This window comes from Procambarus clarkii, chromosome 72 (assembly GCF_040958095.1).
Source record: "Procambarus clarkii isolate CNS0578487 chromosome 72, FALCON_Pclarkii_2.0, whole genome shotgun sequence".
Lineage (NCBI taxonomy): Eukaryota > Metazoa > Arthropoda > Malacostraca > Decapoda > Cambaridae > Procambarus > Procambarus clarkii.
In genome coordinates this window covers 17,413,172-17,428,915 of record NC_091221.1, presented here as the reverse complement: position 1 = coordinate 17,428,915, position 15,744 = coordinate 17,413,172, and the positions used below count along the sequence as shown (strand labels likewise).

General features: G+C 39.1%; 1 protein-coding gene across 1 annotated transcript; it reads left to right on the top strand.

Annotated features, from left to right (window-relative positions):
* The first annotated feature begins 7,287 nt into the window (after positions 1-7,287).
* LOC123749778 (general transcription factor IIF subunit 2-like) lies at positions 7,288-8,061 on the top strand. The gene has a single exon (XM_045731899.2). The coding sequence runs from the start codon at positions 7,288-7,290 to the stop codon at positions 8,059-8,061; it is 774 nt and encodes a 257-aa protein (XP_045587855.2).
* The last annotated feature ends 7,683 nt before the right edge of the window (positions 8,062-15,744 follow it).

The following is a 15,744-nucleotide window of genomic DNA, read 5'->3' as shown; positions in this document are numbered from 1 at the left end:
CCAAGTCAGTGATGTTCCCGTGACCTCCGTCACAGTCCAGACGGTGACGGCACCAGCCCTGCAGCTGGTAATGATTGAGGTGAAGGTGGTGGAGGTGACTAAGCCCCTGATGGTGATGAACGTCGACACTGTCACCACCATAGAAGCAGCATCGCCTTTAACTTACTTTTATGACACCTTGAATATATCACAGATTCAATGTATCAAAATCACGTGTTCATTGTATAGATATCATAAAAATAAATACTTATACAGAACTTCTTCTTGCTTAACCTATTTTAGATCAATGTTTTGACTAAGAATATAAGAAAAATGGAAAATCGCTGCTTACAGTGATCTGTTGACGAAATAAGGCAAATAGGACACTGGGCTTTATTTATCAAAGCATTAGTAATAAAACACCTTGTGTTATTCTTCAGTTATATCCTGCTCTGGTTAGGCCCCATTAACATCATGCAGTTTAGTTTCGATTGCCGTGTTATATGTTGGGAATCCTGACACCCAAATTATTAACCCCTGTCACCACAACATAAATTGGTTGTGACCAGAAACTAATTTTACTAACCATTAATTTCAAGTAGGTGAATGTCAGAAGTTTTCTAGAAATCCATAACCGTGCAATTGCGTCAGTTACCACGTGCGATGACTGCTTTTTTTTAACAAATTATTTAACAGTTGTGATTATGAGTTTCAAACGGCGAGGGAAGGGGAATAAAAAGCAAAAATGGTTTCAAACCTCAATACAGGTAAGGAAATAAATAAAAATTATCAATAAATATAATGCATAGTGTAGCTATGCACCTCTAAATTAATTAAGTGCGTCATTTTGTGTTTAAATCCATGGAAAATAGTGGTTTTAAATCCGCGGAGTTGACGCGCACATTAATATCCAACCATAAGACTAAGCACTCACGTAAATTTATCAATTAATTGTGTGGATTATTTTCGTGTTAGGGTCAATAACATATTAATAAATACTCATCAAATACCAGAGTTGAAGAGATTACCCCATACTAATTATATATACATCACTCAAAATAAGAGTCTTTTATATAAAACCAAACAAAATACATAGCACTATTCCATTACTCCTCATTATTATGGTATATAAATTTATTGCCAAACCTTAACTGTAGTTAGGCAGGAGCCCAACTAAATGTTGCTCAATCTAGCCTAATCTATTGATTTGTGCTAAGCCACTAAGGATAGGAACATAAGAACAAAGGCAACTGCAGAAGGCCTGTTGGCCCATACGAGGCAGCTCCTACTTATAACCACCCAATCCCACTCATATACATGTCCAACCCACGCTTGAAACAATCGAGGGACCCCACCTCCACAATGTTACGCGGCAATTGGTTTCACAAATCAACAACCCTGTTACTGAACCAGTATTTACCCAAGTCTTTTCTAAATCTAAACTTATCCAATTTATAACCATTGTTTCGTGTTCTGTCTTGTGTTGATACTTTTAATACCCTATTAATATCCCCTTTGTTTTGTCCATTCACCCACTTGTAAACCTCTATCATGTCACACCTAACTCTTCGCCTTTCCAGTGATGCAAGTTAAGCTTTGTTAATCTTTCTTCATATGAAAGATTTCTAATTTGGGGAATTAACTTAGTCATTCTATGCTGGACACGTTCAAGTGAATTTATATCCATTCTATAGTATGGCGACCAAAACTCAACTGTATAATCTGAATGGGGCCTAACCAGAGCAAGATATAGCTGAGGAACCACACCAGGTGTCTTGTTAATTACGCTTCGATTAATAAACCCTAGTGTCCTATTTGCCTTATTACGAACATTCAGGCATTGATCTTTTTGTTTTAAATTCTTACTAATCATAACTCCCAGATCCCTTTCGCAATCCGACTTCGCAATCTCAACACTTACCTTTATTCTTATGTTCTTAGACATATATGAATGAGATTAGGTGGTTATAAATAGCAGCTTTCTTGTGTGGGGCCAGTAGGAAATCTGCAGTTACGTTTATTCTTATTTTCCTACGTTTAGATTTAGGAAATACCTGGGAAAATAGTGGTTCGGTAACATGGTTGTTGATTTGTGGAACCAATTATCGCATATCTTGATAGAAGTAGGATCCCTTGATTGTTTCAAGTATGCGTTGGACTTATATATTGATGGGATTGGGAAGATATAAATAGGTGCTGCCTCGTATGGGCCAATAGGCTTTCTGCAGTTACCTTCATTCTTGTTCCTAATTCCCTATTAATATCCCGTTTGATGTGTCCATCCATCCACTTGCACACCTCTACTAAGTCACTCCGAATTCTTGGCCTTTCTAGAGAATGCAAATTAGTACTACTTAGTCAATCTTTCTTCATATGACAAGTTTCTAATATGCAGGATTAACTTTGTTATTCTCGTATGGGCCAATAGGCCTTCTGCAGTTACCTTCATTCTTATGTTCCTAATACCCTATTAATATCCCGTTTGATGTGTCCATCCATCCACTTGCACACCTCTACTAAGTCACTCCGAATTCTTGGCCGTTCTAGAGAATGCAAATTTGTACTACTTAGTTAATCTTTCTTCATATGACAAGTTTCTAATTTGCAGGATTAACTTTGTTATCCTACGCTGGGCGTGTTCTAGTGAATTTATATCAGAAAACGTATATTTTAACTTGTTAAAAATATTTTGATTCATATTCATAAACAGTCTACTCATGCACATGTATAAACATACATGCCTCGTATTGTCAGTTTAACTTTATTCTATAACTTTAGCAATTTGAATATTTATCGGCATCGAGAAATGACCAAATAAACAAGTTCCATCATCCAGCAACATCAGTCACCTGAGATAGCTGCTACATAACCCCCCGGTGGCCACAACGGGTTAGCTCATTACTCATTTAGCTCACAGACTACAAGGTTGGTCACAAGCAGTACCACCACTGCAGTCACTCTCTCCATCACCTGTGTTCCCTTACCAACACCACTCCCAACCACCAATCACCAGGTGTATTCAACAACAACCACCACATCGACAAACTTCACCAGCCCTATTAGAGATATTTTCTGAAACACTAGCACGTGTCGGAAAGACGTTTTATAAAGAGGTCAAGTAACTATATATTCTCGTGTTTTCCATCATGAGCCAACAGTCTAAGATGGACTTGGATATTACGAATTGCAGCAGTGGGCTGTGGCTGGTCAAGGTACCTAAATATTTGGGGGACAAATGGGCAGACTGTGCTGGCCATGACGTTGGAAAGCTTAAGATTACCAAGGTGCCTGGTAAACCTCCGACAATAACCTTTAAATCTAGTGAACACACCTTGAAGGACGGGAAAATTCCTCGGGAGCACAAGGTAATTTCTCATAGTTTAAAAGAAATGACACTCGGAGTTCTTTCTGAACCAGATCTCGGCAGCAGCAGCTCGGATGCTGCAGTTTCCGAGACACAGCAATTATCCTTTGAGGGACAAGTCATCCACAAACTAGAATGTCAGCCTGTAGTGGACGACTACTATATCAATCAGAAAAGGGAAGCTGTGAAGAAAGCTGCCCAGTCTCTTCATACGGTAAAGCTTATTGACAGACCCCTCAACGGCTATAAGCCTATTTCACACCATAAACATAATGTTTATTTAGAGCAGAAGAAGAAGGCAGAAGGCAAGACGATTCGTGATGATAAAGATAAGGTCATGGAGTTGTTGTTTGCTGCATTTGAAAAGCATCAGTATTACAATATTAAGGATCTCCACAAGATTACCCGACAACCAATCACATATCTAAAGGAGACCCTGAAAGACCTATGTAACTATAATGTTAAGAATCCTCACAAGAATATGTGGGAACTCAAGCCCGAGTACCGTCATTACAAGCTTGCCGAAAAGGCTGTGGAAAATTCAATGTATGATTAGGTTCATACTAAACTTTGTTTCACAGTACAAAGGTAAAGAAAACGTGAAAGATCCAGGCAAATATTAGCCTCATACTCCAAGTCTGAGGTTATGATCTACCTTGCGGTGCTTGTGCCTCTATCCGCTACCCTTTACTGCAAGCCACGGCCGCTGCTCTGTCCCGTCTTCCAGACTGTGCAGTATCAGGACGAGTGGCAGAATGTCACAGAGATCGTGGTGTTTCCCATCAACCAGATCCTCTTCAACACCGTGTTCCAAGTCAGTGATGTTCCCGTGACCTCCGTCACAGTCCAGACAGTGACGACACCAGCCCTGCAGCTGGTAATGATTGAGGTGAAGGTGGTGGAGGTGACTAAGCCCCTGATGGTGATGAACGTCGACACTGTCACCACCATAGAAGCAGCATCGCCTTTAACTTACTTTTATGACACCTTGAATATATCACAGATTCAATGTATCAAAATCACGTGTTCATTGTATAGATATCATAAAAATAAATACTTATACAGAACTTCTTCTTGCTTAACCTATTTTAGATCAATGTTTTGACTAAGAATATAAGAAAAATGGAAAATCGCTGCTTACAGTGATCTGTTGACGAAATAAGGCAAATAGGACACTGGGATTTATTTATCAAAGCATTAGTAATAAAACACCATGTGGTTTTCTTCAGTTATATCCTGCTCTGGTTAGGCCCCATTTACATCAAGCAGTTTAGTTTCGATTGCCGTGTTATATGTTGGGAATCCTGACACCCAAATTATTAACCCCTGTCACCACAACATAAATTGGTTGTGACCAGAAACTAATTTTACTAACCATTAATTTCAAGTAGGTGAATGTCAGAAGTTTTCTAGAAATCCATAACCGTGCAATTGCGTCAGTTACCACGTGCGATGACTGCTTTTTTTTAACAAATTATTTAACAGTTGTGATTATGAGTTTCAAACGGCGAGGGAAGGGGAATAAAAAGCAAAAATGGTTTCAAACCTCAATACAGGTAAGGAAATAAATAAAAATTATCAATAAATATAATGCATAGTGTAGCTATGCACCTCTAAATTAATTAAGTGCGTCATTTTGTGTTTAAATCCATGGAAAATAGTGGTTTTAAATCCGCGGAGTTGACGCGCACATTAATATCCAACCATAAGACTAAGCACTCACGTAAATTTATCCATTAATTGTGTGGATTATTTTCGTGTTAGGGTCAATAACATATTAATAAATACTCATCAAATACCAGAGTTGAAGAGATTACCCCATACTAATTATATATACATCACTCAAAATAAGAGTCTTTTATATAAAACCAAACAAAATACATAGCACTATTCCATTACTCCTCATTATTATGGTATATAAATTTATTGCCAAACCTTAACTGTAGTTAGGCAGGAGCCCAACTAAATGTTGCTCAATCTAGCCTAATCTATTGATTTGTGCTAAGCCACTAAGGATAGGAACATAAGAACATAAGAACAAAGGCAACTGCAGAAGGCCTGTTGGCCCATACGAGGCAGCTCCTATTTATAACCACCCAATCCCACTCATATACATGTCCAACCCACGCTTGAAACAATCGAGGGACCCCACCTCCACAATGTTACGCGGCAATTGGTTTCACAAATCAACAACCCTGTTACTGAACCAGTATTTACCCAAGTCTTTTCTAAATCTAAACTTATCCAATTTATAACCATTGTTTCGTGTTCTGTCTTGTGTTGATACTTTTAATACCCTATTAATATCCCCTTTGTTTTGTCCATTCACCCACTTGTAAACCTCTATCATGTCACACCTAACTCTTCGCCTTTCCAGTGATGCAAGTTAAGCTTTGTTAATCTTTCTTCATATGAAAGATTTCTAATTTGGGGAATTAACTTAGTCATTCTATGCTGGACACGTTCAAGTGAATTTATATCCATTCTATAGTATGGCGACCAAAACTCAACTGTATAATCTAAATGGGGCCTAACTAGAGCAAGATATAGCTGAGGAACCACACCAGGTGTCTTGTTAATTACGCTTCGATTAATAAACCCTAGTGTCCTATTTGCCTTATTACGAACATTCAGGCATTGATCTTTTTGTTTTAAATTCTTACTAATCATAACTCCCAGATCCCTTTCGCAATCCGACTTCGCAATCTCAACACTTACCTTTATTCTTATGTTCTTAGACATATATGAATGAGATTAGGTGGTTATAAATAGCAGCTTTCTTGTGTGGGGCCAGTAGGAAATCTGCAGTTACGTTTATTCTTATTTTCCTACGTTTAGATTTAGGAAATACCTGGGAAAATAGTGGTTCGGTAACATGGTTGTTGATTTGTGGAACCAATTATCGCATATCTTGATAGAAGTAGGATCCCTTGATTGTTTCAAGTATGCGTTGGACTTATATATTGATGGGATTGGGAAGATATAAATAGGTGCTGCCTCGTATGGGCCAATAGGCTTTCTGCAGTTACCTTCATTCTTGTTCCTAATTCCCTATTAATATCCCGTTTGATGTGTCCATCCATCCACTTGCACACCTCTACTAAGTCACTCCGAATTCTTGGCCTTTCTAGATAATGCAAATTAGTACTACTTAGTCAATCTTTCTTCATATGACAAGTTTCTAATATGCAGGATTAACTTTGTTATTCTCGTATGGGCCAATAGGCCTTCTGCAGTTACCTTCATTCTTATGTTCCTAATACCCTATTAATATCCCGTTTGATGTGTCCATCCATCCACTTGCACACCTCTACTAAGTCACTCCGAATTCTTGGCCGTTCTAGAGAATGCAAATTTGTACTACTTAGTTAATCTTTCTTCATATGACAAGTTTCTAATTTGCAGGATTAACTTTGTTATCCTACGCTGGGCGTGTTCTAGTGAATTTATATCAGAAAACGTATATTTTAACTTGTTAAAAATATTTTGATTCATATTCATAAACAGTCTACTCATGCACATGTATAAACATACATGCCTCGTATTGTCAGTTTAACTTTATTCTAATGTTCTTAGCAATTTGAATATTTATCGGCATCGAGAAATGACCAAATAAACAAGTTCCATCATCCAGCAACATCAGTCACCTGAGATAGCTGCTACATAACCCCCCGGTGGCCACAACGGGTTAGCTCATTACTCATTTAGCTCACAGACTACAAGGTTGGTCACAAGCAGTACCACCACTGCAGTCACTCTCTCCATCACCTGTGTTTCCTTACCAACACCACTCCCAACCACCAATCACCAGGTGTATTCAACAACAACCACCACATCGACAAACTTCACCAGCCCTATTAGAGATATTTACTGAAACACTAGCACGTGTCGGAAAGACGTTTTATAAAGAGGTCAAGTAACTATATATTCTCGTGTTTTCCATCATGAGCCAACAGCCTAAGATGGACTTGGATATTACGAATTGCAGCCGTGGGCTGTGGCTGGTCAAGGTACCTAAATATTTGGGGGACAAATGGACAGACTGTGCTGGCCATGACGTTGGAAAGCTTAAGATTACCAAGGTGCCTGGTAAACCTCCGACAATAACCTTTAAATCTAGTGAACACACCTTGAAGGACGGGAAAATTCCTCGGGAGCACAAGGTAATTTCTCATAGTTTAAAAGAAATGACACTCGGAGTTCTTTCTGAACCAGATCTCGGCAGCAGCAGCTCGGATGCTGCAGTTTCCGAGACACAGCAATTGTCCTTTGAGGGACAAGTCATCCACAAACTAGAATGTCAGCCTGTAGTGGACGACTACTATATAAATCAGAAAAGGGAAGCTGTGAAGAAAGCTGCCCAGTCTCTTCATACGGTAAAGCTTATTGACAGACCCCTCAACGGCTATAAGCCTATTTCACACCATAAACATAATGTTTATTTAGAGCAGAAGAAGAAGGCAGAAGGCAAGACGATTCGTGATGATAAAGATAAGGTCATGGAGTTGTTGTTTGCTGCATTTGAAAAGCATCAGTATTACAATATTAAGGATCTCCACAAGATTACCCGACAACCAATCACATATCTAAAGGAGATCCTGAAAGACCTATGTAACTATAATGTTAAGAATCCTCACAAGACTATGTGGGAACTCAAGCCCGAGTACCGCCATTACAAGCTTGCCGAAAAGGCTGTGGAAAATTCAATGTATGATTAGGTTCATACTAAACTTTGTTTCACAGTACAAAGGTAAAGAAAACGTGAAAGATCCAGGCAAATATTAGCCTCATACTCCAAGTCTGAGGTTATGATCTACCTTGCGGTGCTTGTGCCTCTATCCGCTACCCTATACTGCAAGCCACGGCCGCTGCTCTGTCCCGTCTTCCAGACTGTGCAGTATCAGGACGAGTGGCAGAATGTCACAGAGATCGTGGTGTTTCCCATCAACCAGATCCTCCTCAACACCGTGTTCCAAGTCAGTGATGTTCCCGTGACCTCCGTCACAGTCCAGACGGTGACGGCACCAGCCCTGCAGCTGGTAATGATTGAGGTGAAGGTGGTGGAGGTGACTAAGCCCCTGATGGTGATGAACGTCGACACTGTCACCACCATAGAAGCAGCATCGCCTTTAACTTACTTTTATGACACCTTGAATATATCACAGATTCAATGTATCAAAATCACGTGTTCATTGTATAGATATCATAAAAATAAATACTTATACAGAACTTCTTCTTGCTTAACCTATTTTAGATCAATGTTTTGACTAAGAATATAAGAAAAATGGAAAATCGCTGCTTACAGTGATCTGTTGACGAAATAAGGCAACTAGGACACCGGGATTTATTTATCAAAGCATTAGTAATAAAACACCTTGTGTTATTCTTCAGTTATATCCTGCTCTGGTTAGGCCCCATTTACATCATGCAGTTTAGTTTCGATTGCCGTGTTATATGTTGGGAATCCTGACACCCAAATTATTAACCCCTGTCACCACAACATAAATTGGTTGTGACCAGAAACTAATTTTACTAACCATTAATTTCAAGTAGGTGAATGTCAGAAGTTTTCTAGAAATCCATAACCGTGCAATTGCGTCAGTTACCACGTGCGATGACTGCTTTTTTTTAACAAATTATTTAACAGTTGTGATTATGAGTTTCAAACGGCGAGGGAAGGGGAATAAAAAGCAAAAATGGTTTCAAACCTCAATACAGGTAAGGAAATAAATAAAAATTATCAATAAATATAATGCATAGTGTAGCTATGCACCTCTAAATTAATTAAGTGCGTCATTTTGTGTTTAAATCCATGGAAAATAGTGGTTTTAAATCCGCGGAGTTGACGCGCACATTAATATCCAACCATAAGACTAAGCACTCACGTAAATTTATCCATTAATTGTGTGGATTATTTTCGTGTTAGGGTCAATAACATATTAATAAATACTCATCAAATACCAGAGTTGAAGAGATTACCCCATACTAATTATATATACATCACTCAAAATAAGAGTCTTTTATATAAAACCAAACAAAATACATAGCACTATTCCATTACTCCTCATTATTATGGTATATAAATTTATTGCCAAACCTTAACTGTAGTTAGGCAGGAGCCCAACTAAATGTTGCTCAATCTAGCCTAATCTATTGATTTATAGCCACTAAGGATAGGAACATAAGAACAAAGGCAACTGCTGAAGGCCTGTTGGCCCATACGAGGCAGCTCCTATTTATAACCACCCAATCCCACTCATATACATGTCCAACCCACGCTTGAAACAATCGAGGGACCCCACCTCCACAATGTTACGCGGCAATTGGTTTCACAAATCAACAACCCTGTTACTGAAACAGTATTTACCCAAGTCTTTTCTAAATCTAAACTTATCCAATTTATAACCATTGTTTCGTGTTCTGTCTTGTGTTGATACTTTTAATACCCTATTAATATCCCCTTTGTTTTGTCCATTCACCCACTTGTAAACCTCTATCATGTCACACCTAACTCTTCGCCTTTCCAGTGATGCAAGTTAAGCTTTGTTAATCTTTCTTCATATGAAAGATTTCTAATTTGGGGAATTAACTTAGTCATTCTATGCTGGACACGTTCAAGTGAATTTATATCCATTCTATAGTATGGCGACCAAAACTCAACTGTATAATCTAAATGGGGCCTAACAAGAGCAAGATATAGCTGAGGAACCACACCAGGTGTCTTGTTAATTACGCTTCGATTAATAAACCCTAGTGTCCTATTTGCCTTATTACGAACATTCAGGCATTGATCTTTTTGTTTTAAATTCTTACTAATCATAACTCCCAGATCCCTTTCGCAATCCGACTTCGCAATCTCAACACTTACCTTTATTCTTATGTTCTTAGACATATATGAATGAGATTAGGTGGTTATAAATAGCAGCTTTCTTGTGTGGGGCCAGTAGGAAATCTGCAGTTACGTTTATTCTTATTTTCCTACGTTTAGATTTAGGAAATACCTGGGAAAATAGTGGTTCGGTAACATGGGTGTTGATTTGTGGAACCAATTATCGCATATCTTGATAGAAGTAGGATCCCTTGATTGTTTCAAGTATGCGTTGGACTTATATATTGATGGGATTGGGAAGATATAAATAGGTGCTGCCTCGTATGGGCCAATAGGCTTTCTGCAGTTACCTTCATTCTTGTTTTTAATTCCCTATTAATATCCCGTTTGATGTGTCCATCCATCCACTTGCACACCTCTACTAAGTCACTCCGAATTCTTGGCCTTTCTAGAGAATGCAAATTAGTACTACTTAGTTAATCTTTCTTCATATGACAAGTTTCTAATTTGCAGGATTAACTTTGTTATCCTACGCTGGGCGTGTTCTAGTGAATTTATATCAGAAAACGTATATTTTAACTTGTTAAAAATATTTTGATTCATATTCATAAACAGTCTACTCATGCACATGTATAAACATACATGCCTCGTATTGTCAGTTTAACTTTATTCTAATGTTCTTAGCAATTTGAATATTTATCGGCATCGAGAAATGACCAAATAAACAAGTTCCATCATCCAGCAACATCAGTCACCTGAGATAGCTGCTACATAACCCCCCGGTGGCCACAACGGGTTAGCTCATTACTCATTTAGCTCACAGACTACAAGGTTGGTCACAAGCAGTACCACCACTGCAGTCACTCTCTCCATCACCTGTGTTCCCTTACCAACACCACTCCCAACCACCAATCACCAGGTGTATTCAACAACAACCACCACATCGACAAACTTCACCAGCCCTATTAGAGATATTTTCTGAAACACTAGCACGTGTCGGAAAGACGTTTTATAAAGAGGTCAAGTAACTATATATTCTCGTGTTTTCCATCATGAGCCTCCTGGACACACACATGAATTTTAATGCTGAGGTCACATACTTGAGAGAGCGAACTGCGGCCCGGACGGCAATCCTCAGGTCGCTAACCTCCCTTTCTGGAGGAGCCAATCTGCAAGTCCTTCGCACATACTATGTACAGGCAGTCAGATCAGTGATCGATTATGCCGCACCTGCACTCACAAATCTATCACACCAACAGTGGAAAAAGCTTGAAGTTGCCCAAAACAATGCTATGAGAGCTGCACTGGGAGCCCCCATGTGGACCAGGCTTGAAACTCTTAGACTGGAGACGGGTTTGCCCTCTCTACAAGAAAGAATATCACAAAGGACAGCTACAATTATCAGTAAGATAATTATTTCTTCTGATCCAATCCCAGTACGGCAGGCTTTGGTGGTTGGACTAAGCCAAAACAATGGAAACTCTTGGGTTGCAAGAGCAGGAAAAGTCCTAAACAGACTACATTTAAAAAACATGATTCTTGATAGAGAGGGTGATCATCCACACCCAAATTACACTCCTTCCGCGCCGTGGGAAGAGCCTACTTTCAAAATAGTAATAGAAAGTCTCCCAATGAAAAAGGCTGCCTATGATCCGACAATCCTAAGGCGCATAATAGAAGAGCAAATGTATAGCATAGCAGTAGCAGGAGCCACCCACATCTTCACAGACGGATCGGTGGACACAGAAAATGAGAGTGCTGGCGCTGCTCTTTGCACGACCAGCGTTCAGGCATATTGGAGACTGGGAGGACTAGTATCATCAACCCAAACTGAGCTGTTCGCCATACAACAGGCATTCGCATATGTGATTGCACAAAACACTCAAAATGCAATCATACACACAGACTCAAAAGCTGCACTTCAAATACTAGGACAAAAACAGTGGAAAGATAATGTGGAAATAATTACCACCATTTTGTATCAAGGAGCAGTCGCTAAAGGCAAAGGCCTCAACATAACTTTAAACTGGATCCCATCCCATATTGGAATCCCATTAAATGAAAAAGCTGATGAAATTGCTAAATTGGCAACTCGTCATCCAGTGATACAGGAGTGATACATAAAACAATTCAACCCAGCCTAGAGAACATAAAAAACATCATCACCAAAAAACTCTCACATCTCAACAAAGCCTACCTACACCAGAGAATAGCTGAAGGTTCGCCATCTGCAACATGGTATCTTCAGGCAACCAAATTAGAAAGGTTAAATATCCCAAAAGGAATCCACAGGGAAATAGCAGTTAGGCTATATAGACTACATAAGAACATAAGAACAAAGGTAACTGCAGAAGGCCTATTGGCCCATACGAGGCAGCTCCTATTCTATAACCACCCAATCCCACTCATATACATGTCCAACCCACGCTTGAAACAATCGAAGGACCCCATCTCCACAATGTTACGCGGCAATTGGTTCCACAAATCAACAACCCTGTTACTGAACCAGTATTTACCCAAGTCTTTCCTAAATCTAAACTTATCCAATTTATACCCATTGTTTCGTGTTCTGTCCTGTGTTGATACTTTTAATACACTATTAATATCCCCCCGGTTATGTCCATTCATCCACTTGTAAACCTCTATCATGTCACCCCTAACTCTTCGCCTTTCCAGTGAATGCAACTTAAGCTTTGTTAATCTTTCTTCATATGAAAGATTTCTAATTTGGGGAATTAACTTAGTCATCCTACGCTGGACACGTTCAAGTGAATTTATATCCATTCTATAATATGGCGACCAAAACTGAACTGCATAATCTAAATGGGGCCTAACTAGAGCAAGATATAGCTTGAGAACCACACCAGGTGTCTTGTTACTAACGCTGCGATTAATAAATCCAAGTGTCCGATTTGCCTTATTACGAACATTTATGCATTGATCCTTTTGTTTTAAATTCTTACTAATCATAACTCCCAGATCCCTTTCGCAATCCGACTTCGCAATCACAACACCATCTAGCTCGTATCTTGTAACTCTATCATCATTACCTAACCTCAGAACTTTACATTTATCAGCATTAAACTGCATCTGCCAATCCTTTGACCATTTCAAAACCCTATCTAGATCAACTTGAAGTGATAGTGAGTCCTCCTCCGAATTAATTTCCCTACCGATTTTCGTATCATCGGCAAATTTGCAAATGTTGCTACTCAAACCTGAATCTAAATCATTTATATATATTATAAACAACAGAGGTCCCAGGACAGAGCCTTGAGGCACTCCACTTACAACATTTTCCCACTCTGACTTGATTCCATTTATACTAACTCTCTGTTTCCTTTGGTATAGCCATGCCCTAATCCAGCTTAATATAGCACCCCCAATACCATGAGACTCTATCTTTTTAATCAGTCTTTCATGTGGCACTGTATCAAAAGCTTTGCTAAAGTCAAGGTATACAACATCGCAATCCTTACCACTATCAACTGCCTCAACAATGCTAGAATAAAAAGATAACAAATTTGTTAAACATGAACGGCCATTTATAAAACCATGTTGCGACTCAATTATTAATTTATGTTTTTCAAGATGAAGACGAATTTTATTTGCTATTATAGATTCGAGTAACTTTCCCACAATAGACGTTAGGCTAATTGGTCGATAGTTAGACGCAAGTGATCTATCTCCTTTCTTAAAAACTGGTATCACATTAGCAACTTTCCAAAACTCTGGCACTCTGCCTGACTCTATTGATTTATTAAATATGGTTGACAGTGGGTCACAAAGCTCCTCTTTGCATTCTTTAAGCACCCTGGCAAACACTTCATCCGGCCCTGGGGATTTGTTTGGTTTGAGTTTTACTATTTGTTTAAGAACATCCTCCCTGGTAACTGCTAAACTCGTCAACCTGTCCTCGTCCCCACCCACATAGACTTGTTCGGCTGAAGGCATATTGTTAAGTTCCTCTTTAGTAAATACAGATACAAAATATTTATTAAAAATACTACTCATCTCTTCATCACTATCTGTTATTTGACCTTGACTACATCTAGGTTACAGATGCAACTGGGAGATTGGTGAACCCCGACAGAGAGAGTGCATCTTCTGCCAAACTGTCACAGAAAAGCCATTACTTTTTACTTTGTTATATTATCATAGCAATATGGAAGTTGTAGTGAAGGACCTGGTGACTCTAGTGGGAGCCCTGAGGACAGAGTTGGACTCTCTGCGGGAGGAGGTGCGTCAGCTTAAAAAACAACGAGAAGTAACGAAGGAGGAGACCAGCAGTAAAGGGACCTCGTCTTGGAGAGTTGCGAAAGACAGGGGCCTTAAGAAGACTTTGATAAAGCCGCCTTCAAACGCCATAGCAACTTCAAATTCATTTGACGTTTTGGAGGACGAGTGCTGTGGAGAGACTGTGGATCGCGCAAAAGGGAAAGCAACGAAGAGAAAGGAAGCGCAGGCCCCTCAGAAAGTAAAGGAAGTACCTAAGCAAACATTAGTTGTGGGAGATTCCCAGATAAGGTATTTGGATAGAACGTTTTGTGCTAGAGATAGGGGGAACAGGTTAAGGGTTTGCTATCCCGGAGCTGGCATTGGTGATATTATAAACAACATGAATGATATTATGGCTGGTAATGGGAACAATCCCATTATTTGCATTAGCGTGGGAGGAAATGATGTTGGTCGAGTCAGGAGTGAGGAACTGATTCAGAGGTATAAAACAGCCATAGAGTTAGTTAGGAGCAAGGGAGGAATCCCGATCATATGTGGCATTCTTCCAAGAAAGGGAGTGGGAAATGAATGGATATCGAGGGCACTTGGTGTCAATTGCCGGCTGGAAAGATATTGCAAATCAAATGCAATATCTTTCATTGACAACTGGGAACACTTCTATGGAAGAAATGAAATGTATGCTCGTGATGGGGTGCATCTATCGAGAGCTGGGGTTGTTGCTGTTGCGAACTCGCTAGAAGAAGTGGTTAGAGGTGTTTGTTTGGGTTTAAACTGTTAGTAGATAGAGGTATGGGAATTGATTTGGAGGAAGGAGGTAATAAAAGTATGTGTTTGTGGGAGAAAGGAATTGGCAAAACGATCAGGGAAAGAGAAGGTCCGCAAAATAACAATTCACTTAGGGTATATTACACTAACAGTAGAAGTCTAAGAAATAAAATTAACGAATTAAATGCTCTTGTCTGCACAGAAAAAATAGATATTATTGCACTTACCGAAACGTGGATGAATGTAGAAAATAGAGAACTATTAGCTGAATATCAAATATATGGATTTAAACTATTTCACACAGATAGATATATTAGACGAGGAGGTGGAGTAGCCATATATGTTAGGGACAATTTGAAATGTAGTCTCAAAGAGGGAATCAAAACAGAGCCACACACAGAAACTATTTGGATTGAATTAAACGAAAAAGCTAATAATATTATAATAGGAGTAATATATAGGCCACCAAATTTAGACAAAATGGAAGCAAAGCATCTATGGGATGAAATATCTAGAGCATCTAGATCTAACAGTATTTATGTCATGGGTGACTTTAATTTTAGCGGAA

Bases quoted from the DNA above. Each gene is read 5' to 3' on its own strand.
- LOC123749778 (XM_045731899.2), top strand. From the start codon at position 7,288: ATGAGCCAACAGCCTAAGATGGACTTGGATATTACGAATTGCAGCCGT.